Source organism: Typopeltis vanoorti, chromosome 1 (genome assembly GCF_054136105.1).
Source record: "Typopeltis vanoorti isolate ZY-2024b chromosome 1, IOZ_Tvanoo_1.0, whole genome shotgun sequence".
NCBI lineage: Eukaryota > Metazoa > Arthropoda > Arachnida > Uropygi > Thelyphonidae > Typopeltis > Typopeltis vanoorti.
The window spans coordinates 133,531,629-133,557,063 of NC_143549.1; the positions used below are offsets into that span (position 1 = coordinate 133,531,629).

The 25,435-nt window shown below is 36.5% G+C and overlaps 1 protein-coding gene across 2 annotated transcripts in view; it reads left to right on the forward strand.

The window, feature by feature from the left end:
• Positions 1-306: 306 nt before the first annotated feature.
• LOC150110447 (RUN and FYVE domain-containing protein 2-like) overlaps positions 307-25,435 on the forward strand; it is a 358,385-nt gene continuing 333,256 nt past the window's right edge. For both annotated transcript variants that reach the window (XM_090393911.1, XM_090393918.1), the window contains exon 1: positions 307-748. In XM_090393911.1, coding sequence (XP_090250037.1) covers positions 565-748 — 184 coding nt within the window. In that variant the 5' untranslated portion in view covers positions 307-564. The remainder of the gene's footprint in view (positions 749-25,435) is intronic.

Here is a 25,435-nt window from a genome sequence, read left to right on the forward strand (position 1 = left end):
TCTCTCTCACTTTCCTGATATTGTTTATTTTAATTAATTAATTAATTTTTCAAATTTTGCCAGTCGTAAATGTGAACGTGTGTCTAGAAGTTATCGGATAACATGTAATTCTTTCAGGTCCGCGGCAAATCATCGGATACATTCCATTAAAAATTTCTCGTTCAAACTAAAGAATCAAGAGTCGACCTCGTTTCTGGCAGTTTTATTTGGACTATTCTGCCTAGACTTCACTATAACAAGCTTGTGTTGATAAATTCTGAACATGTGCTTAATAGGTTTTGGGCTCCTTGGAAAACTGAAGGATATTGTAGCATATGTTTCTTGTGTGGTGCTGTAGATAGTGAACGAGTGCGTGTTATTTGAGTTGCTTATGTTTTGGTGAAGCTCAGGGTATGTGTGTGTCTATTAGTAACGATGCAGTATGAAGTCGTGACTAATATCTATGACAACATTATTACAGTTATATGATCAAAACCTTGTGAGGTTTCATATATTATAAAAGTTCTCTGCATGCATTTTTATATATCATCGCTTCGTATTTTGTATTAATACATGTGATCATATATGGCATCGTCTGATACACCTATCACCGATGAACATTCTTCTGTAATTAATGAAGAATGTACTACCATTATTGAAGATGTTGAAGGTGGTGGCGATAGAACTCCAGCAAAAGTAAAAGACGAAAAGTGGCCAACATTATTAGTGTCCAGAGAATCTCTTAGCCATAGGAAGAAATTTAAGCCAAGTGAGTTATATTTTCGGAAACTTAATGCTTATGTAATGGCCCTCTCAGAAATAATTACTCCAATACTAGTTAAATAGTACTGTTTCTCAGCTGATCCCACTAATATTTGAATATATTAGTGGGAGAAATAATGAAATACAGGTGGTATTTTGATATGTACTTAAAAAGGAAATCATGCCTTGTTATTGTCAGCCTTCCTAAAAAAATAATGAAATAAAATAAAAACAAAAAAATCTTCTAATTTTTCATGACATTATTATTTTTGACCATATTTTATTTATTTATATTTTTAATGTTGCAACTACTCGCAAAGGATTACTTGGAAACCTATAGTACATTTTGTACTGTGGTTGGCCTCAGGATTTTTTTTTTCTATTTTAATCAATTTTTTATATTTTTTTGTATTTTTTAATATTTTATATCCTTTTTTTGGGGTGGGGGGGTGTTTCTTAATGCTGGCATAGAACAGGCAGTAGCAATGACATAATTTAATCGGAATGACCGGGTTTTGACTCCATTGACAATCCACACGTCAACTAACTACTTACCAAACATTATTGTTATCCTTTTCCTGTCACAACTTTTTCACATATCTTTCAATATCTTTTTATTCTCATCTAATTTATTTGTGTCAACAACTACCAACTCTAATTCCCATTGCACCACCTGATTATCATGACTTATGAACCCTTTCATTATTACAACTAATATTTAAATATCTGTACAAAGTCAATATCTGTTGACACCTTCCTTTTCGTACTTTCTCATTTAAATGATGCATACTAAAGGCTGTAAAATTATCATACATTTTAATAGTATGTGTTGGTTGAGAGTTAGAATTTTTAAATATTTTTATTATTATATATAATTTTTTTCAAATCAAAGAAAGAACTATATGGTTGGCTTATGAAAGAACTATATGGTTGGCAAATATATAGATGCTTGGGCAGCTTTCGTGTCTTAAGTAGTGCAAGTAACTCTGATTCTATATGATAAGAAATCACTGACTAATCAACTTATGCAGCTTTTTCAGGTTTCACATGTCTAGCACTTTATGATTATTGAACAGCACCCTTCCTCAAGAAAAATAGCAGATATCAAAGATTTTTGATGATCATTTTATAATTATACAAAGCTTTTATACATATATTATTATTATTATTATTATTATTGTTCCGGGAAACTCCAAGGAGTCGACAGACTCATCGAGGGAGGCCCTAACATCATGTCTGGAACAACTATTCAATATTCACACAGTATCTATCATATCTTGCCTTGAACTCATTCACGGTCATAGCACCCACAACAGACTCTGGAAGCTTATTCCACTCATTCACCACTCTCCAAGTAAAAAACCTAGCTCTAACACCCTTGTCAACCATGCTCTTGCCCAGCTTCCATGCATGGCCCCTAGAATATTATTCATGTATTAATTGTGAATTATGAATCTGTACAGTGCCTATTTGAAGAAAATTATTATATGGAGATATTTAGTGAGTTGAACTCAGTGTAGGACTCAATAGTTACATATCACATCTTAGATTCATTCACAGACTAAGCAATCACCACCAAAGGGTTGGTGTTGAAATCAGCAATCTGTTCTTGTGAGATTTTAGTAGTAGGAAAGTTCTGTCTGCAGTAAGGGTAATCTCATTGTTTCTACAATGGATACTAAACTATAAGGTCACAAGGTAAAATCAGATGATTTTATCATAAAATTCATTGATTGGTACTTCTTAATTCAGCTGACAACCTGCTCCACATGAGTGCTGAGAAACAAAATCTTGACTTTACATCCTTGCTGTCCACACACCTACTTTCATGGTATAGCTGGTCTCATGTGGTGGTATAAGGGGTTTTTCATCTGCAAAACACACAAACTGGCCTTAAAAGGATGTATAATTAACAGATATAATAGATTTGCCTTATAGCCTGAGTTGCTTCAGCCATAAATCAAAACAGTAACAACTGAACTTCCAGGGGTGATGTCTTGCTCTTTCCCAACACAAAATTATTCCACAGGGTGTTGCACCTTGACACAGTGTTAGGCCTGTTGTTGCATTGGCTCTAATTCAGAACAACCTAGCCCTCTCACAGTGTCCATAAATAATTTGATTGGCCTCCTCAAAAACTTTCATCCTTTCTCCCCAGCTCTTGGATTACCTAATCTTGTGGAATTTCAATAGAGAAACTCTGTCATGACAGTAAAGTAATAATATCACTATTACCACATTACATAGAGTAGAAGGGATACTGTTTGTTTCTTTCTATTTATAGGTGCTAGGGTGAACTTCATGCCAGTGAATGAAAACATAGTGTTTCAATTTGAGTGCATAAAACCACAAAATAAAATCATTTGATGAAATAAGTACTACTGAATGTTATGCTAACAAAGTTATATGAAGCAATGTGCTGCCTGTCATCATTACTATTCTGAAATTAAACTGGTGGGTTCTCCCCCCCCTCCCCCCTTGATGACTGCTAGAGTTTGTACCTATCTCTTATAATCTGATTGTGAGAGTATTTAATTCAGCATTTATAATACAGGTTTCCACATAACTATATTGAATAGTTATGTGGAAACCTCTTTCCTTGTTTATATTTAATAAAATTTCCTAATTTTTTAATGAAAACTGTAAAATTCTGACAAGTGGTTAGCAGATCTGCTCTCCAGCCAAAAGGCTGCAGGTTCGAATCCCACTATGGGCATGGATGTATTGTCTGTGAAAATACTAGTGGTGGTGGTCAGCAGTAGATGGCATTGGTGTAGATGATGAAGGTAGTTGCAGTTGGTGGAGATGGAGAATTGCAGAGTAGGTGCCCTCCCTGGAGGTGTTACATAATAATAATATTTGTTAGATTTTTATGTCAATAATCAGAAATCAGTAAAAAAAAATTGCTGTTTATTTTGTGCTCTGCAACACACTGTTTGTTTTTCCATGAGGGATAGTACATTATTGGGAGAGAGGAGTATATAAGATAAATTAAAGATGCCAAGAAGTTATATTCCTGGTTTAATCTTTTATCCAAGTGTAAGCAAACAAAGTTTGTGCATGAAGTGACTTCACAACTGGGCTACTTCTATATAGAAGCTGATGACTTCACGAGAAACTCAATATAGGTCAAAACTGATCTGGCTAGTGGCCCCCTCTCATAATGCAAAACATTATACATGTCCGTAAGTATATGTGCATTGCATTATGGAGTACTGAGGCAATTGATGTGAAGTCATTAGCTTCTATATACTTCTCCTTAAACTCATTCATGGTCAAAGCACTCACAACCACATCTGGCAACATATTTCACACATTCACCACCCTCTAAGCAAAAAAAAAAAAAATCTAGTCTTAACGCCCTTGTTAACCACCACACTTTTACACAATTTCCAGGGATGACCCCTCATTCTCTCTCTCCCTACAGAAAAAAAAGTTATCAGTATGAATCCTATAAAACACCTTTAATAACTTATATGTTTCTATCATATCTCCTCTTCTACACTTAACAGCTAGTTTTTGGAGCCCACAGATCTTCAGTCTTTAATCATAGGAAACATACCACAGACGTGCAACAAGCTTTGTCACTTGCCTCTGGATCCTCTTCACCACTTCTTCATTGCCAAGGAATCCAGGTGATCAAATCTGTGCACAGTAGTTCAGATGTCCTTATTAATGCCTTAAAAAGTGGAACAGTAATTTCTCTAATTTTGATTGTTAGTGGGTTCAACAACCATATAATTTGATGTGCTCTTTTAGCAGTCTTTGCAATATCCCCTCTAAACTTAAGTTCTCTGTCCACTATGCCCCCCCCCCCCCAATTTCCTTGCCTCATCAACTTCTTGTAGTTCAATTCCATTAATATAGTACACAACATGTTATCTCATCCCTCTAAAATGCATCACTTTATGCTTAAACACATTAAACTGATAATCATTTACGTTTGTCTATACCGCCATCATATTTAAGTCATCCTGCAAGATATCTACATCACCTTCATTTGCTATTGCTTATACCAATTTTGCATCATTAGCAAACAAGTGGATATTTCCTGTCAGATTATTTCCAGTATCATTAATGTACAAATTAAACAACACTGGACTAAGTACTGAGCCCTGTGGTACACCACTAGTCACCTGCCTTCTCCTGGACTCAGCTCCTCCATAAACTACTCTTTGATATCTGTTCATCAGCCACCCTCTAATCCAATCATCGGCTTTGGATCTATTTCCATTTGCTCTCACACCTACATACTTTGTTTCATAATTTATGCAACAAAGTTCCATGTGGAATCCTGTCAAATGCTTTTTCAAAGTCTGGCAGTGTCACCGAGTAAGGATTTCCTTTATCCAACTTCACTGTTACTTTATATGGAAAGTAAGTTACTAAGGCAAGACCTACCCTTCACAAAATTATGTTGCCCCTTATAAAGTATCATATTTCTGTCCACCCAGTCCTGCTAATTTATCAGTTTCTCCAAAACCTTAACCACTACTCCTGATGCTGATTGGCCTATAATTTGCTGCTTTTTTCTTGGAGCTTCCCTTATGCAGTGGAATTATTTTCCTCTTTCCACTCTATTGGAATTTTACCAGAACTAAGGCTTTAATTAAACAGCTTGGTCAGAGGAGGTGCTAATTCTCTTGCACATTGCCATCTATCTGCCATCTGATATGCCATCTAACCCTATGGCAGTGTTAGCATTAAGGTTCTGTAATATACTAAGCACCTCTATTTCTTCTATCTCTAGACTCTCATCAGTCAGTGGCACATTCGACATTGCAATATCACAACTAAGATTGTACACTTTTGCAAAATGATCACTAAATAACTCAACTATTTGATTTGCTTCTGTTACTTCCCTACCATCAATACTTTATAATATCATCCCTCCGTAGTTATTTCCCCTTTTACTTTGCCACATAACAAAAGAACTCTTTAGGATTTCTTTTGGACTCATCAGCTAGCTTCCTCTTGTAATTAGCTTTGGCCTTCCTTACCATACAGGTTACCCTCCTTGCCTGTACCTTGTACTGCTCATGAGTATGCTGAATACCTTTTTCTTTATACTTCCTCCACAACCTTTTCTTTATTTGCAACTCCTGCTTAATAATACTGTTCATCCATCTTACTCCTACGTGATTTCTCCTCCCGACTCTGGGTATATAGTCTGCTGCTTTCCTTAAACACCCTTTGACAATCTCCCATGCATGATTAACATCTCTCCCCTTCAAATTATCATTCCATAGCACTGCTGAAAGTTGATATCTCAGCTTGTCATAATCACCAGCCTTGTAATTCCACGTGTACCTCAGAAATTTCAGCACTTACAATTTCCCAGGTCAAGACCACATGATCTTTTCCCAAGTGGAGAGAGTGTGACTAATTGGTTATGTTCTCTGATGCTATGACCAGATTCAACACTCTCGAACCTCTTATCCCTTCCATTACGTGCTGTCTCAGGTAATTATTCTGAATCAGGTAATAATTCTATAAATTCCATTTCCTTCCTTCCTTCCTTGTGATTTTTCCTTCTCACAATCTATGTCCCCATAATAATTACTCGACCTTCACTCATCATGCAAATTTGCCAATCCATACCATCTACATTCTCCCTTATATCCCCTGAATTATAGCAGCAACCAGTTACATATTTCATCCTGTTGATCTCTATCTCATGCCAAAGCCTCAAATGAACTGCCTTCTGCATACCTGTCATCTTGAGGCATTTCTACTATTTTTGGCTTCAGCTCTTCCTTTGTCATTTTAGCAAAACCCCTTCCTTCATTCTGTCCCCTCTGCAAATACCATATTTCTTACATTCTATCCCTATAACTATCATTCTTAGTTAACCAAGTCTCACTAATTCCTATAATTTTTGGCCAAGTTGTACTAACTAATGCCAGCAATTCTTCACACTTATTCCAAATACTTCTGGCATTAGTATACATAAACTACAATACTCCCTGCCTCCCATAACCTCTATGTGTGTGAATTAGCCTACTCTGTATGCAATTTATTTTCTGAGATTTTAATCCCATATTCACAGTGATTATTGACCTTAGTACTATTAACAGCTGACTCTATCACCTGCCTCCAAGCAAATCCCCTTTCTCTGTTTTTGACCATTTACTCTATCCTTTATCAATAAATGTTGTAAATGCCATGCACCTATTCTGTTTAAGTACAGACAATCACTCTTAAAAAATTCCTTCCTTTTATCAAACACATCCCAGACATTTATAAAATGAATCTTCAGTTTCATTTCTTTACAAAAGTTTTTATGCAATCTTCTATAATTGCTCTTCTGTTTTCTGTTTAATTCATCACTGTCACATTTTGGTAGCACACGCCTGATCTTTCCACTCTCGCTCTTTGCATTCATTGCTATCATTAAGTCTTTCAAATTCTGTCTCACAAAAAATCTTTCGTTATATAGATCATTCATTTCCACAACTACAATAATCTCACTTACTCTACCCTTCTGCAACTTCACAGCCTCAGTTGTATCCCTAATCTTTGACCCTGGATAACATGCTTTAATGATTCTACCATCTTTCACACCCTTAATTATAGAATCCATCACAATTGTTATACTCTTTTTTTTTTTCTATCTTTATTTTATTTATTTGCAAGTATTGAATGAATGTAATCTGTAGTTCGATAGTGCCACAAGTTATTTCAAATCCCTTATGCTATATCAACTTTAAGCTTGTGCTCCATACAGTTGCTATCTGATACTTACACTTTACACTAACCTTACTCTAATCCGATTATCAGAGTTCCTGCTAGTAATCCCTTACCTTCCTACAAGTGCTCGTGCCACAAGTGAAAAGATGCTTTTATTAGGCAATTCACTCTCATAGGTCACTATCTCCCACACTATGTAATTCAGGAAAAATTTATTTTAATTATAGACTGTGCCATCCTGAATTAATTGTTAATTCAGGATGGTTGAATGATTAGTTAGAACACATATAGGAATAACCATTTTTCTAAGCAAATCTTAAATATTCAGTCGTGGCAATTATTCTACTTAGACACACAGGTTCGATTGTTTTTGTGAGACAGTGCATTGGTCAGATCAGGCAAGGAAATTATACAAACAAAACATGTTTATTTAACCTCTTACAACCTTTACAATACTCAAATAAACATTTGCTCTCTAAGGCCTATCATGAGTTCAATTTGTAACTTATACAATTAGATATGTTATTCACAATACTTAACAACTTGTACACAATTCTAATCAATGTTTAGCTGTTACATGCGATATTGTTGGCTGCACATTCTTCCTTAGAACATACCAGTCAACACTCGGCCTCCTCTCTCTCTTATTGTGACTTAACAAACGATTTCAACAGAGCGAAATTTTGTGAACATACATACTGATCTTATGTATTTCCATTAACAGCGGAATCTGTTCACAATTTGCAGTATCACATACAGTCCTACCAGCTTTGAAGACTTACAGGTGGTTGTGTTGGTTGCTTCCTTTCATCTTATTTACTGGCTTTCACTTAACAGCTCTTGGCGTTAGTGGAAACACATCTCCAAGAATTAACCGCCTCTCCTGAACCCCCCTGTACCTGGGGTCACGCACCAGCAAAACCTCAGGAGACCGAGCGATCCAATGAACAGCAGCTAGAAAAAACCAGAGAGAGCATCCTGAGGTCCTCAAGACGTTTTTATATGATCCAAAGTTCTTTGTCCTAGGGTCGGAGATCCCCGGATCTCCCGTAAGCATATCAATGTCACTTGCCCTGACTTTCGATCTTGCCGGCAAAATCTCTACATTTGAGTGACCTTCAGCACTGTTGTTCATTTTTAGGTCGTCAACATATAGCTGACTAATCCTCTTAACTCGATGCACTTACGCTTTTACGTTCAGTTACTTTTACAAGTTAACATTAGAACTTAAACATTAACTCAAAGTCATGTACAATTCAGACCTTTATATGTTTTACAACTTATATACAATTCGATGTCGTTTTTACATTCAGCTATCTTTACAAGTTGACATCAGAGTTTAAACATTAATTTACAGCTATATACTCTTCTGTTTTTCACATTATTTATAACCTCTATAAAATCGATGTTAGAGAAATTCAACAAAATTTCACCACAAGAGATTTTACAATATTTTATTTTCCCTCCTTTTAATCTTCATGCGCCTTACACCCAATGCTGCTTGTTTTTGTCTCTGTTCTTCCCTCACATTCTTTTGTTCATTGCTCAGGAATCTCTGTATATTTGTTTCTACACTTTTCATTCCACACACACACACACACACACACACACACTCTCACTCACTCACTCACTCACATTCACTTAATCCGTTACTGAATAATCTGCCATTCTCATTCAATATCATTGTCAATTCCCCCCCCATACTTTCTGTTCCATAAAACACATCAAAACATATTATTATTATTACGAGCTACTCAAGGACTCCTTAAACTCATCGAGGGAGGCCCTAAACATCATGTCAAGAAGTATCCACCATTTGCGCAGTATCATTTCTGTATTCTGCTCTTGACCAACTTCTCCAATACTTTGACAACTCCTGATATGCTGATCAGTTGGTCATTTATTTATTTTTTCTACATCTGTCTTGGAGCCTCCTTTATGCAGTGGAACTATTTTCCCCTCTTTCCACCCCCTCGGAACTAATCCAGAGCTGAGACTTAGATTAAACAATATGGTCAAGGGCACTGACAATTCTATAGCCACTTCATGTAAAACTTGAACTGGTATACCATCCAGTCCCACAGCTGTATTCACATTAACCTTCTGCAATATGCTATGCACCTCCATTTCGTTTACCTCAGTTTTCTCTCTTGTTTCTGCAATATCGCGACCTGGATGATATACTCTTGCAAAGTGTTCACTTAGTAATTCTACTATTTTGACTGGTTCAGTTACCTCTATCATCAGAATTCATTAAAATCATTCTGTCATATACATTCTTTCTTTTACTTGCAGTATAACAAAAGAACTGTTTGGGATTATCTTTAGCATGCATTGCTAATTTCCTTTCATATTCTGCTTTTTCCTTTATCTTAATAGTTACCCTTCTGGCCTAGTACTGTTCATGCCTGCTGGTCACCTTTCTCCTTAATTCCCTTTACAATTATTTCTTTTTTTGCAGCTCCAGCTTAATGATGATATTCATCCAATTAACTCCCACTTGATTTATTCTCCTGACTCTAGGTACGCAGTTTGCCATTACTTTCCTCAAACACTTCTTTACCACTTCCCATGCACTATCAACATCCCTTGCAGTTTTACATGCCATGGCACTGATCCAAGCAATCTCCTATGCTTGTCATACCTGCCAGCCCTGTAATTCCACATATACCCCCATCTTACTGAAAATTCCACACATTTAGTCACCTCCCAGGTCAAGACCATATGATCACTCTCACCAAGTTTGGTGGCAACTTGGTCATATTCATTATAGACAAATTCTCAGATGCAATTACTAGATAAAGCACTCTCGAACTCTAGTATATTCAATCACATGCTGTCTCAGGTAATTATCCCTTAGTTACTGCATAAATTAAATTTCCTTCCTTCCATGTGACTCTCCTACTTCCAATCTATGTTCCTGTAGTTGAAATCCCCCATAATAATTATCTATTCTTCACTCACTGAGTCTGTTTGTAGATGAATACTATCTTTTCCATCTCCTGGTCTATAGCAGCATCCAAACTGACTATTTTGTTCTGGTCTTTATCTCACACCAGATAGTCTCAAGTGTGCTATTTTCATTGTCCTGCAGTTGAACTTCTATTCTCTTTGGTTGCAGTTCATCAGCTGTCATCAATAACGCTCCTTCCTCCCCCCATTCTTTCCTCCTTGAACACACTATACCCTTCACATTCTAACTCACTAACTATATCATCGTCTGTTAGCCATGTCTCACTAATGCCAATAACCAGTGCCAAAATATTCCTCCTGCTTGTTCCAAATGCTCCTGCATTAGTGTATATAAAGTGCAAAAGCCTCTTAGGCCCACCACTATCCTGATGCTTTATACTATCTATCTCATTCTGGTTTGTTACTAGTGATACTAACTTAGGCATATTATACACATTCTTACACTCAACTGCCCCTACTAATGTCTTCATATCCACTCAACAGTTCCCCCCCCCCCCCAAAATATCTAGTTGTCCTGATTCTGCACATCCACTTTCACTTCATTCAACAACACTTTTTTCCAATCTCCAAACACCAAATCCATTCAGATACAAACCATCCTTCTTGCATAAGTCCTTTTGCCCATCAAACTCACTCCACACATCCACAAACTCCATCAAACTCCTTCTCCTTCGAGTCATTCGCTATTATCACTAAATATAAATCACAAATCACTTTAAGAGGGTGATAGATGAGAATTTGACAAAATCGTTCCAACCTGGTGCGAACATTAAGGATGTAAGCGAGTCAATTAAAATACAAAAGTAGAGGTTGAAAGAATTGATAGTAGCAGGAACGGATGATCGGAAAGGAGACAAATTGGCTATGAGAGAGAGGATTTGAAGGTAGCAAAAGAGAAAAGTGAGAGAGTTAGGATGGTGAGTCTGTTGCCACGGTATAACAGAGAAGAGTATAGAAGGAGAACCAAAATTGCTAATGACTTTATGCGCAGATTATGCAGGAGGAGTGGTGTGAAATTTGTGGATGTGTGGAGTGAGTTCAATGGGCAAAAGGATTTATATAAGATGGATGGTTTACATTTGAATGGATTTGGTGTACAGAGACTTGAAAAAGTGTTGTTGTGAATGAAGTGGAAGTGGATGTGCAGAATCAGGGAAACTAGAGTTACTAAGGTGGGGGGGGGAGTAGATATGCAGACTTTAGGGAGACAGTAGAGTGTATGAATGTGTGTAATATGCCCGAGCGAGTACGAAGGACAATAAATCAGAATGGGATAGTTAGTATAAGGCATCAAAATAGGGATGGGACAAATGTGCTTCTGAAATTCATGTATACTAATGTCAGAAGTATTAGGAACAAGAAGGAAGAATTTTTGGCCCAGGTTATTGGCATTAGTGAAACATGACTGACAGAAGATGATATAGCTAGTGGGATTGAATGTGAGGGGGTGTGGTGTGTTCAGGAGTGACAGAGAGAATAAAATGGGGGGGAGGAGTGTTATTGATGATAGCCGATGAGCTGCAGCCAAGGAGAATAGAAGTGGAACTGCAGAATAGAGAAAAGAGCATGTTTGAGGCTATTTGATATCAGATTGAGACTAGCAGAACAAAATATACAGTTGGGTGCTGCTATAGACCAGGTGATGGAATAGATGGGTGGAGGTAGTGTGAATAAGCAAATAGAAGAAATGAGTGGAAGGAGGGTAATTATTATGGGAGATTTCAACTATGGTAACATTGATTGGAAGGAGGAGAGGACACATGGGAGGAAGGAATTGGATTTTATGTGGTTATTAAGGGATAACTATCTGCGACAGCATATAATGGAAAATACTAGCAGTCAGAGTGCTTGACCTAGTAATTACATCTGAGAATTTGGCTATAACGAATATGACCATGTTGCCACCAATTGGTGAGAGTGATCATAGGGTCTTGACTTGGGAGGTGGCTAAAGGTGTGGAATTTACAATTAAGACAGGGTACATGTGGAATTATCGGGCTGGTAAGTATGACAAGCTTAGGAGTTTGATTGGTTCAGTGCCATGGCATGTAAAACTGCAAGGGCTCGATGTTGATAGTGCATGGGAGGCAGTTAAGAAGTGTTTGCAGGAGGCAATGGCTGACTGTATACCTAGAATCTGAATAATAAATCAAGTTGGGGTTAAATGGATGAATAACACCATTAAGCTTGAGCTGCAAAAAAAAAAAGAAACAACTGTGGAGGGAATTTAAGGAGAAAGGTGACCAGCAGGCACATGAACGGTATGAAGCGCAGGCCAGAAGGGTAACGAGTGTGGTAAGAAAAGCAAAAGCGGATTATGAAAGAACATAAGCCATGCAGGCTAAAGAGAATCCCAAACAGTTTTTTTGATATGTTGCAAGTATATAAAAAAAATGTATATGGCAAAAAATGATTTTAAAGAATGAAAATGGTAGGGAGGTAACAATCAGTTGATATAGTGGAATTACTGAGCGAGCACTTTGCAAGAGTATATAATCCAGGTGGTGACATTGCAGGAATGAATGAACCAATAGCTTATACAGGAATTGTGGTGAATGAAGTGGAGGTAAATAGTCTATTACAAAACCTCAATGTCAATACATCTGTGGGATTGGATGGTATACCAGCTTGTGTCGTATGTGAAGCAGCTAAAGAATCGTCAGTGCCCTTGACCATTTTGTTTAATTTGAGTCTCGGGTCTGGGTTAGTCCCGAGGGGGGGTGGAAAGAGGGGAAAATTGTTCCACTGCATAAAGGAGGTTCCAAGACTGCTGTTGTAAATTACCGACCGATCAGCATATTAGGAATCGTTGTCGAGGTCTTGGAGAAAATAGTCAAGAGGAAAATACTGGATTGGATAGATGAAAATGGGATACTGTATGGGGGACAGCATGGTTTTGTGAGGGGTATATCATGCCTCAACTTGCTCAAGTTTTATAACACAGTGACGGCTGAACTGGATAAAGGTAATGGGATTACAGTGAGTCTACTGGACCTTGCTAAGGCCTTTGACAGGATACCACATGGAATTTTAATCAGTAAACTGCAGCATATGGGGATGGATATAGGGTTGGTGAGATAGATAGGAGGGTGGTTTATTCAGGAGTAGAGTCTAAAAGAAGACCTGTGACTAGTGGTGTGCCGTAGGGTTCTGTTCTTGGACCACTACTGTTGAATTTGTTCATTAACGATATAGGAAAGGATCTGAGAGGAAGTGTTCATTTGTTTGCTGATGATGCAAAGTTGGGTAGAGCAATAGTGAGTGCACAGGATGTCAAAATTTTGCAGAATGATTTGGATAGTTTGGAGGACTGGGCTAAGGAGAATGGATGTCAGTTTAATGTGGCAAAGTGTAAGGTTATGCATTTTGGGGGAAAAGATTAGCAGCAGTATACCACATTGGTGGAACCGTACTCCAGGAGATTGATGAGGCCAGGGATTTGGGAGTGTTGGTGGATAGGGAGTTGAAGTTTAAGGGGCACATCGCAAAAGTGGCTAAATCAGCTCATTAAATCACTTGGTTGCTGAAAAATACTTTAACAAGCAGAGACAAATAGGTTATTGTTCCTCTGTATCGAGCCTTGATAAGACCCCATCTAGACTACTGTGCCCAGATATGGGCGCCAGGGTTTCTTCTTGATGGGGAGGAGGTGGAGAGGATCCAGAGACGAGTGACCAAGATGATAGCAGGTGTATGGAATGAACTTTATGAGAACAGGTTGAAGATTTGTGGGTTGCAGAAATTGGTTAATAGGTGGAAAAGGGGTGATATGATTGAGACATTCAAATTACTGACGGGTTTCTATAAGATTAATTCAGAAGATATTTTTGAGAATAGAATGATGGTGGGAGGACTAGGGGCCATACATGGAAGCTGGGCAAGAGTGTGGTTAGCAAGTGTGTTTGAGCTAGGTTTTTTACTTGGAGACTGGTGAATAAGTGGAATAAGCTGCCATAGTCTGTTGTGGGTGCCATGACTGTGAATGAGTTGAAGGCAAGGTATGATAGATGTTGTGTGAATGTCGAATAGTTGTTCTTGACATGATGTTAGGCCTCCCTCGATGAGTCTGTTGACTCCTTGGAGTTGCCCGTAATAATAATTATGGTTCTCCTTCTCAGCTCTACTCTGTCATACTGTGGCAACAGACTCACTATCTTAACTCTCTTGCTCTTTTCTTTTGTTATATCCAGTAATTAGTAATTATTTCATGTCCTCTTTCTTTCTATACTTTTCTCCTTTCAAATCATTATCATCATCAGACCTCTATGGAATTTTTTTGCTATCATCTAACTGTGTGGCTGGTGGGTGGAACATGCTGCCTGAGTGTGGTTTTACATTCATCACACTCTCAGGCATGTTCCATTCACCCTTGGACTTCACTGTGTGTGTGTGTGGGTGGGTGGGTGGGTGGGTGGATAAATGGGAGGGCAGGCAGTACGACACTACCCAGGAGTGTTTTTACATTCGCCACACTATCAGGCATTGTGTTCCATTTATCAGCCACTGTCTATGTAGGACAGTGGCTGATAAATCTTATTCTTTTGCCTTATTTCTTCTTCTTATTCTTTTGCTCTGACCTATTTAGAGTTTTTAGAAATGGCCTGTTTTTCTGTTCGTTTCTCCTAATTCTATGAAAAATTTTGTCCACATCAATCTTATATGCTTCTTTCCCCACCAGTATATAACTTCGTTTTGTCATTCCTGTCCTCTCCAAATGGCATTTCTTTAATCTGTCCTAATATTCCAAAGACTTGATACCAATATGGTCACTCTTCTCCAGATCGTTTCCAAAACATTCCCATCTCCACGAGAATCTGGTGATCAAGTCTGTGTACAGTAATCTGTATGAAGACCTTGTACATTACAATCATAATCTCTTTATTTTTGCATGTCAGTGTTTCATCATTGTTTTAAGAATTCATTCTGTTGTCTTCACAACTATATCAATATAGCCATTAAATTTCAGGCCACTATCGATCATTACTCTAGGATTCCTATCTCCCACCTTCAAAATCCCTACCAGTTATATGTATTGCATCCCATTCCTTGCCTTCCAAATTTCTAAACCTTACATTTTGCATTACTGAACTGGTACCACATTCACTTGCTCACTTAGTCTATTCAGTCCTCCTGTAAAGTAATAACATCTGCTACTCTCATAGCACTCTAAATCACTTTGAATTATTCAAACAATTGTATGTTCTTTTAAACCTTTCTAGTATCATTAACATGTAAGTTAAACAGTAAAGGCCTTATATATATACCAGCAACATAGTTTCTCTTCTGGTATAAATCCCCCCCCCCCCCTTCATTCATGTTCACACAGAGAGAGAGAGAGCACACTATATCTTTCTAACAACTATTTCATCTATCTTTCTGTCAATTTGTTGTGTGGCAGCCTCTCAAACACTTTGTAAAATCTAAATATGGTATTGTTTGTGTCTCTTGTTGTCCAATAAATTTGTCATCTTGTGATATGCAAGTAGATGGCTCAACCCATACTGATCACAGAAAATCCTGCTGTTATCAATCCAGTTCTTGATCCAATTCTAGCCCCCCCAACTTTTAATCTTTTAACCACATTCCCTGGCATATTGGTTGGCATACAATTTGAACTTTCACTTTTCTCTCTCTCTCTCTCTCCCTCTCTCTTTGAAGTCAGTTTTACCCTCCTTCCACTATGTCGGGACCCTGTCACAGGATCCTTGTTATTCCTTGTTTAAAGGAATTTGTTTTATGGAATATCCCCCCTCAACCACTTGATGATATGTAATTGAGTTCTGTTTTCTGATTGACATTGAGTGTATTTTATTCCTCATATATCATCTATTAACTACCAATCCCTGTCATACCCTCCTATGCTATTCCCTTCTTACTCAACCCCCGCATCATATCATTTAAAAGAATGAAATACCATAATGAATTGTTCAGTATCATCTGTATTTCAATGCTAAGAAAGTGACCCTTCAAGTTTACTGGAAGCTAGAAATGGCATGGGGGGGGGGAACCACTATGTTTTGGTCTCCAGAGCAGAGTTTCTAGATTATCTAAGTATACCCAGTCAGTGCCGTAATGAGGGTGTGGCAAAAGAGGTACCTGCCACGGGCGCAACTAGATTTGGGGCATAAAACATAAAAAATGTAAAAAAAGAAAAATAAATAAATAGATATAAAAGTACACTATTTTATATTGTATTTTTAAATTTCGGCAATACGCTGCTTTAGACACACAAACGGACACACTGCAACTCATTTTGATGGGGTTAATAGTAAGTATTTAACATATTGCATTTAGTAAACTTTAACTTGTTACATTTAAATTTTTTCAAAATTTTTGTCATTTTTGGGTTAGGGGGCACAAGTTAGACACTTGTCACAGGCGCTTCATACCCTCGTTACTGTACTGTACTGTACCCAGTATCTGTATATACAGATATACATACATCGCCAGTCCTTGGTTTATGATGCAGTTCTATTCCAAATATCCCATCGTAAGTTGAAAAGCTAGTGTCAGAAATCACCACATGAACCATAAGGATATGTTAACACTTAATGTCTGAATGCTAAAATGGTCTGTTTTGTTATATTTTTTTTTAAACTAATTTTACTCTTTGTTCATAGTGAAATAGTATAAGAAATAGTGAAATGTACAAATTGCTGTAACAGTACTGTGCTGTAATAAATAATGAAACATGAGTATGTAGTTCCTCATGCTGGAGGCTTAATGGAATATATACAGCAATTGGAAAGGATTAAAACTGATGCTTCCAATATTTTGTCTTTCCACTACGGGCATTTGTAGGTGACCTAGGATGTAAGGTGGGATCTCTGATAATTAATGTTTCCCAAATTTCGGGAAGTTTTATGCAACCGTATTTTTAAATTCAGTTGATTTCTGAGTGCTGATGCAGATTTTAAAAATAGTCTTTTTTTTTTTTTGAATTTGCTATGGTAGAGCATGGTGTTTTTTTTTTCCAGGAGATCCTGTGGGTTGTATCCAAAACATGGTCAGGAAAACATGCCATGTCTCGGATACAACCCACAGGATCTGGAATTACCTGAGTGATAATTACCTGAAACAGCATGTTATGGAGAGGATCAGGAGTTTGACGGTGCTGGATCTGGTAATAGCATCAGAAGATCTGTTCATAACTAAGGTGGATATTCTGCCTCCAATTGGGGGTCTGAGAGGTTGCTGAACATCTGGAGTTTTCTGTCAAGAAAGAGTTCATGTTGAACTATAAAGCCGGTAATTATGAAAGACTTAGGAGACATCTTGGAGCAGTGTCATGGCTTGAGAAGTAGTCGGGGATTGTTTCAGAGAAGTAGTATCAGACTACATACCCATGATTAGGAAGATAAACCAAGTAGAGAATTAAGTGAATGAGTAGAGATTTAAGGCAGGAACCCCCCCCCCCCCCACCATACACACACTGTGGAGGGAGAATATGAAGAAACAGGTGATCAACATACTCATGAGTATTACAAAGTGCAAGCAGGAAGGGTAACTAGTATGATAAGAAAGGCCAAATTAGCTTATGAGGGAAAATTATCCCAAAGAATTTTTTTTGTTATGTAGTAAGTATGAAAGGATGACTTCCATCGATGTTAATTGTATTGATGAAATCAATACAATCAGCATTAACTTACAATGCTGTTAAAAGTATAGTTAAAGTATACTTTATACTTATAAAGAAATATACTTTATACTTATAAAGAAAGTTAAAGTATACTGCTGAACTTTGATAGAACCAAAAGAAATAGTTGAGTTGCCGAATGATCAGTTTCCCAAGTTATATCATCCAGGAGGAGATTGGGCAGTTGCTGATGTGACAGAGACTGATGTCAGAATTGAGGTAGATGAATAGGTGTTCAACATATTGAAAGCAGTGGGACTAGATGAAATGTCGACCTATGTGCTACACGAATATGCAAGAGAATCAGCAACACAGCTGCCAATTCTCTTCTACATTCTAAGTCCCAGCTCTGGCAAGGTTGCAATGGAGTGGAAAGAGGGTAAGATAGTTCCATTGAATAATGGTGGCTCCAAAACAGAAGTAGCAAATTACAGACAACTTAACATCTCAAGAGTGGGGTTAAAGTATTGTAAAAGTTGGTTAAAGGTAAAATTCAGCAGTGGTGAATAGAAATACGATACACTGTGGTGGGCAGCATGGCTTTGCAAAAGGTAGGTCTTAACTTAGTAATTTACTTACATTTTATAATAGTGACAACAGAATAAGATAAGAGAAATGGTTACACCATGATACTACTGGACTTTGCAAATGGGAATGGATATGAAGCTGGTTGGGGGATCGCTGACAGACAGACACCAAAGATCAGCATGTGGTGAACCGAATCTAGAATAATGAGTGGAGTGCCTCAGGTTTCTGTATTATGACTACTACTCTTTCATTTGTATATTAATGATATAGGGAAAGATTTATTATTATTTTACAAGTATCTCCATAGAGTGAGAAGCCTAATCATGCAATATCCATTATTCACACAATACCGATCATACTTCTCCTTAAACTCATTTACTGATGAAGCACTCAAAACCACTTTTGACAACACATTCCACCCATTCATCCTCTCCAAGTAAAAGATCTAGTGTCAATATCCTAGAAAATGCCTTTAATAACTAATATGCTTCTACCACGTCTCCTTGTTCATCTATCAACTCGTTTTTGAACCACAAACCTTCAGTCTATTCTCATAGGGAGCATTCCATGGACCTGCCACATACTTTGTCACTCACCTCTAGATCCACTCCACCACTTTTTCATACCCATGGAATTTGGTTGTCCAGATCTGTGCATCCATTGTGTAGATGTGGTCGTATTAAAGTCATATTAGAGAACAATAACTTCCCTTTTCTTGCTTGCTAGTGTGTTCTTCAACAACCATGTAATCTGATGTACTGTTTTAGCTACCTATGTAGTATGCCATGCTAACTTCAACTCCTATCCATAATCACTCCCAAGTCTCTCGCCTCATCACTTTCCTGCAGTTCATTTCCATCAATATAGTACACAACTTACGATCTCTTCTCCCCCAGAGTTCATTATCTTACACTTGGCCACATTAAACAGGCAGCCATTAACCTTTGCCCATAATGCTAGTCCTAAGGCTTCCTGCAAGATCTCTACATCACCTTCGTTTGCCATTGTTCTTTTCCAGTTCTGGTTCATTTACCAGTTTTTGATCACCAGTAAACAAATGAATATTTTCCATCAAATTATTTCCTACTTATTGATGTATAAATAAAACGACAGAGGATGAAATACTGAGCCTTATGGTACACCACTGGTCACCTGTCTTCTCGTGGACTCATCTCATTCATAAATCACTCTTTAATATCTGTTTATCAACCACTCTAATCCAAATTAGAGAGTGGTTTATGTAACAGAGTTCTGTCTGGAATCCTGTCAATGCCTTTGCAAAGTCTAGCAGTATCACTAAGTAGCCATTTCCCCTTATCCAAACTCCACTGTAATTTTATTATAAAAAAAGTAAGCAAGACCTACCCTTCACAAAAACCATGTTGTCCCATATGGAGTATGATATTCCTATCAATCCAGTCCTGAATTCTATATTTTACCAATTTCTTCAATACTTTAACCACCATTCCTGAGATGCTGATTGGCATATAATCTGTCTTATCATCTCCTTTATGCAGTGGGACTATTTCGCCCTCTTTTCTTTCTGTTGGTTCAACAGAGAGAAAAGTCTGATATTATAGTCTGACACGATATGATATTAGGTTCAACACCACCATCGTATATCAATGCCCTTGTTTACTTCCTCCCCTCCTCCACATGCACACTTGTATATGTTGTATATGCATTTAATGCTTTAATACCATTTTTAAGTAGTCATGTGTATAACTAACGTGAATAAAATATCGATTTATGTTAGATACACAAACGAATAATTTTATAAGTGAAAAAGTTATTCTAAATAGCTTGGCTTAAGGGGCCATGCTAGATAGTTTGGTCATCAATCTATACCATTAAAAGTTGTTCCATTTTGACCATAAGATTGTTACATTTACAGATAACTAGTATTAAGCTATGGAAAGATAAATTTAAAATTGTGTGTGGCTATATTGATAACTTGTTGATTAAATATGGTATGATAACCATGATTGGTCGGTGGTGTTCAGTTTAGTTAAAGTTGTACATTAATCAAATTGTTTGTGTTCTTGTGTGTTGCTTTGAGAGTGTGCAAAATGGTGATGAGACATATATTGGCAGGAAAAACAAATGCAAGTGGCATAGATATTTCAAAACTAGTGAGATTCCATGAATGCAGTAAGATCATGGATGTAGTTACAGCAGCAAGCATAGTTGACAGTATGGTTCCATGCATGAAAGCTAATGCTACTGACCATAATGACAGGACAGCTGGCGTAACTGGCAGTGAGCAGTAAGATGGTGGATGCACAAAGTAGTGAAAATGCATACGGCATAAATGGCTGTGAGAAAATAATGGAAGAGATGAAAGCAGAGTTGGTTAAGTGTATGAGGAATGAACTGAGGATATGGAACACGGACAACTGGGCGATGGAATAAAAGATGAAATATGCAATTCTATTCTGTTGATCTATTACCGGGTAAAAATGAGTTAAAAGAACAGTATAAACAAAAACAATTGAAAAACCTTGCTTATAATTAAGTTTATTTAAGTTTATTTTTATGGTGTAGAATTACGAATTGTATTGAAGTTATATTGAAATTTCCCATAGGATTACGGTATATACATAAAATTTGAAAAATCGCGCTTATAATTAGTGTAGTGGTTGAGACAGTTGTAGGTGTCCTCCCGCGCATAATCTTCGGACTGCTTGGAGGCGTCAGGAATAATAATAATAATAATAATTGACCACCTTACTGGCCATTATGGATCAGATACACATCCTCATACACTTCGTATCCATTATATATTTCAATGTAATATCAATGGTATTGCAATTTTACTAAGCACTTCATATCCATGATAATTTTGAAGTCTATAGACGTCTTGGCTGGTAGCGTAGTAGTTTTAAGTTTATTTTTATTGTCTGAAGAAGTATTTCTGAGCTTCACTGCATAAGGTGTCTTGTTTGGCAATTTATCATTTGGGCGTTTTGTGTGCGGTTATTTAGTTTAATACGCATTCGCAAGATATTTTGACTTCTTTTAAACAGTAAGACTAGTTGTTTGTTTGTTTATTACATCGTTTCCGATATTTGTGTCAACGTTACAGTTACCACATGCAAAGAACAAGTTTCGGTAAATAAAAGGTATGTATTCAAAATTTATAATTTTAATCGTATACTAAATTGTATACATGACATCTAAATTAATTTAAATAAATTTCAAACTCTTGATTATCTCTCAAATGAAACAAATTGCTAAGTACAATTATATAGAAGTATAGAAATATTCCACTATTGATATAATTAAGAATTTTTTCATACTGAAAAAATTCTTAATTATATATCAATAGTGAAAACTTTTTTTAATTTTATATTTATATTTCTTGTTTCTATTCTTCAGAAATGGATAATTCAAGAATATTAAGTCAAAGAGACAAGGAAAAATATGCCTGGAATGGGTATCTTTATGTTAAAGACAAGATTGATAAGAAAGGTTCAATTCAATTTTGGCGATGTGAAAATAAAAACAAAGGATGCAAAGGTAGAATCTGGACAAGTGTCAGTGATTGATCACTAATTTCTGAAAAACAGGAACACACATGTAGCAGTTCTGGAAATTCGGCCGAGTAATAACGCAAGAAGTTAGTACAACAGCCAAAAAATTAACGGATACGACAATGAGCAACCCATCACAAATCAGAACTCAAGTTCTACAAAATGTTTCTTCTGCGGTAGAAGGAATGCTTCCAAATCATAGCAGTCTGTGCAGAAATATTCAAAGAAGAAGATTAAAAAAATTTAAAAGCCCAATTAATCCTGATTCTAGGGAAACAATAATTATTCCTGAAGAATACTTAAATTATGAATTCACTCCATCACAATTTGAACGTTTTTTATTGGCTGATTCTGGATCAGAACAGGTCGGCCCCCATGAGAATATTAATTTTTGGTCGTGAAAGCCATGCAGTGTTTAGCCAAAGCATGAATGAATTATTTATGGATGGTACATTTTTACTTCCTCCCTCTCTTTTTGCTCAAATTTTTGTTATTTTGGCTAGAAAGGATGGAGGTCCTGTTTTCCCTGTTTTATATTGTTTATTACCTGATAAGACTTTTGAAACATACACAAAATTATTTTATATGATACATGAAATGTGGCCATTACTAGATCCCGAAAATATAAATGTTGATTTTGAAATAGCCATTCATCAAGCGTTATGTATAGTATTTACACAAACTAACATAAATGGTTGCTTTTTTCATCTAGTACAAAATCTTCATAAGCATTTAGCTTCATGCAGTCTTTTAACCATATATAATTCTGATGCGCAATTCGCTTTAAATTCAAAAATGATCACTTCGCTTGCTTTCGTTCCAGAACAAGATATTATTTACGCTATTTCTGAACTTGAGAATCATTTATCCAATGAATTTGAACCAATTTTAGAATGGTTTACGAACACATACATAGGTCGTCTAAGGAATAACAGAACCAGAACTCCACCAATTTTTCCCTCAAGTGTTTGGTCTCTGTACCAAAGAACAATAAATGGAAGCGATAGGACAAATAATTTTGCGGAAGCCTGTCATCGAAAACTGCAATTGAGCTTTGGCAGCAGCGCAAGTCATCCAAATTTATGGATTTTTATAAATGTACTACAAAAAATTCAAAAAACATATGATGTTGATTATGAAAGAGCAGTAACAGGTTTTCAACATGAGCACAAACGTAGATGTTATGATGAAGCTGACCAAAGAATTTTGAAAAAGTTATTAAATACGATAGGAAAAATATAATAGAATATTTAAGCGGTATTGCATATAACTATAATATGAATTAATAAATTCAAAAAAATTGTTTTGAATTTCATAGACTTTTTTGTTTTAGTGTATATATGTAACATTTGTAAATATGTTTATTAATTACAAAATAATATTAATAAATGAATTTAAAAAAAAACTATATTTTCTTTATTTTAATACTGTGCAATTATACCTTTTCATTTTTAAATCATTTTCGGACCACTCTTTTTAACCATCTCTTTCTTAAACGATCCTACAAATTTTGATATAATGATATAAATGAAAATATATAATATAAATATTTATTAACTAGCTGACTCATTTTTTTGTATAGGAAATTTCAATATAACTTCTATACAATTCGTAATTCTACAATAAAAATAAACTTATAAGTGAGATTTTTCAAATTTTATGTTTATACCGTTCTTTTAACTCATTTCTCAAAAAAATATTATTTAAATTTACCTGGTAATAGATCAACAGAATAGAATTGCATATTTGATCTTTTATTCCGTCACCCATTTGGCAATCGCCCAGTTGTCGTGTACCCCTGAGGATCACTACAGGTTTGTATGGAAATATGAGGAAGAATGTGATGAAAAATGGATTTTGAAAGGGGTATCGTATTGATTAAAAAGTGACCCTGTATGGGGATTCAATCATTAGAGTTGTGGTGAGTGAAAAGAGGCACAAGGTTTGTATTTTCTGGAGGTAGAATGAGTATTGCTGATTGAAGCATTGGATAAGAAGAGTAAACAAGCAAAAGATTTTTAGTAGTAGTTGGCAAAAATGATTTGGTTGGTAGTAAGGAGAATGCAAGGATGGATATCAGGAGTTTGCCCAGGTATGATAATGATGAGTTGAGAAGGTGAGTGAAGATTATGAATGGTATGCAAGCAGAGTTGTATGAAAAGAAATGAGTCCGTTTTGTGAATGTGTAGGACATATAAGAGAAATTGACTACATTTAAATGGATTTGGTGTGAGTCAGCTGGAGAAGCTCTTGCTGAAAGAGAAAGTAATGGCTGAGGTGAGTGGAAGACCCGAGGAAACGAGAGGTATTGTAAAGTAGGAGATTTTGCAAATGGCGAGCTGAGTGGCATGAATGAAGAGAATGAGAGAAGAAGGAATGCAAGATGGATAGGGAAATGTGGGAGGTCAGGAAGACATCGTGTGTGAAGTGTAGATGATGGTTTCTGGAGTGGATGTGTTACTGTGAAAAAAAGGATTAAGATAGTCAAGGATGTGTGGGGGGGTAATAATACTTAGGTTTGGGAAGAGGTGTAATATCAGTGGTGATAGAGAGAAATGGCTGGAAGTAGTATGAAGGAGTCATATTTGAGAAGTGGCAGTCAGTTGGACTTTTTATAGAAACAGAAATGAGCTTGTGTATATGTTTATGAATGCTAGAAGTATTTTAAACAACAGGAATGAAATTGTAGCATTAATAAAGTTCATTTGTCTAAAAATTGTTGGAACAAATGAGACATGGTTGGATGCCATTCTGACTGGGGAGGGATATGTATTTTTTTTTTTTTTGTGAAGACAGGTAGATAAGGGAGAGTGCTGTCGATGATGGCAGATGAGTTGTGTTCATCTAAGATGCTGATGCAAGGAACAAGTAGTGACAGTGGTTTTGAAGCAGCATGGTGTGAAGTGGATGTGGAGAGGGTGAAACATTTAGTAGGGTGTTGCTATAGATCTGGTAATGTGGAAAGCAGTGAGAAGGAAATGTATAAGCAAATTGGTCTAGCTAATAAGAACTGGGTGTCAATTATGGGCAATTTCAGTTATGGAATATAGACTACAATGAAGAGACAGTGTCCGGAACCAAAGATAATGAATATCTTGAGTTTTTTAAAGAGAACTATTTTAGGCAGTATGCAATAGAGAGTATTATGGGTCTTGGATTCAATCATCTCATCAGAGGATATTATTGTACATGGGGTGTCAAATCTTCCTCCAATTGGTGATAGAGACTATGAAGTGATCATTTGGCTGGTGACCAGCCATACCAGAACTCTTCTGAGAAAGGGTTATATGTGAAACCATAAGGTTTCACATATAACCCTTTCTCTGTTTGTAGG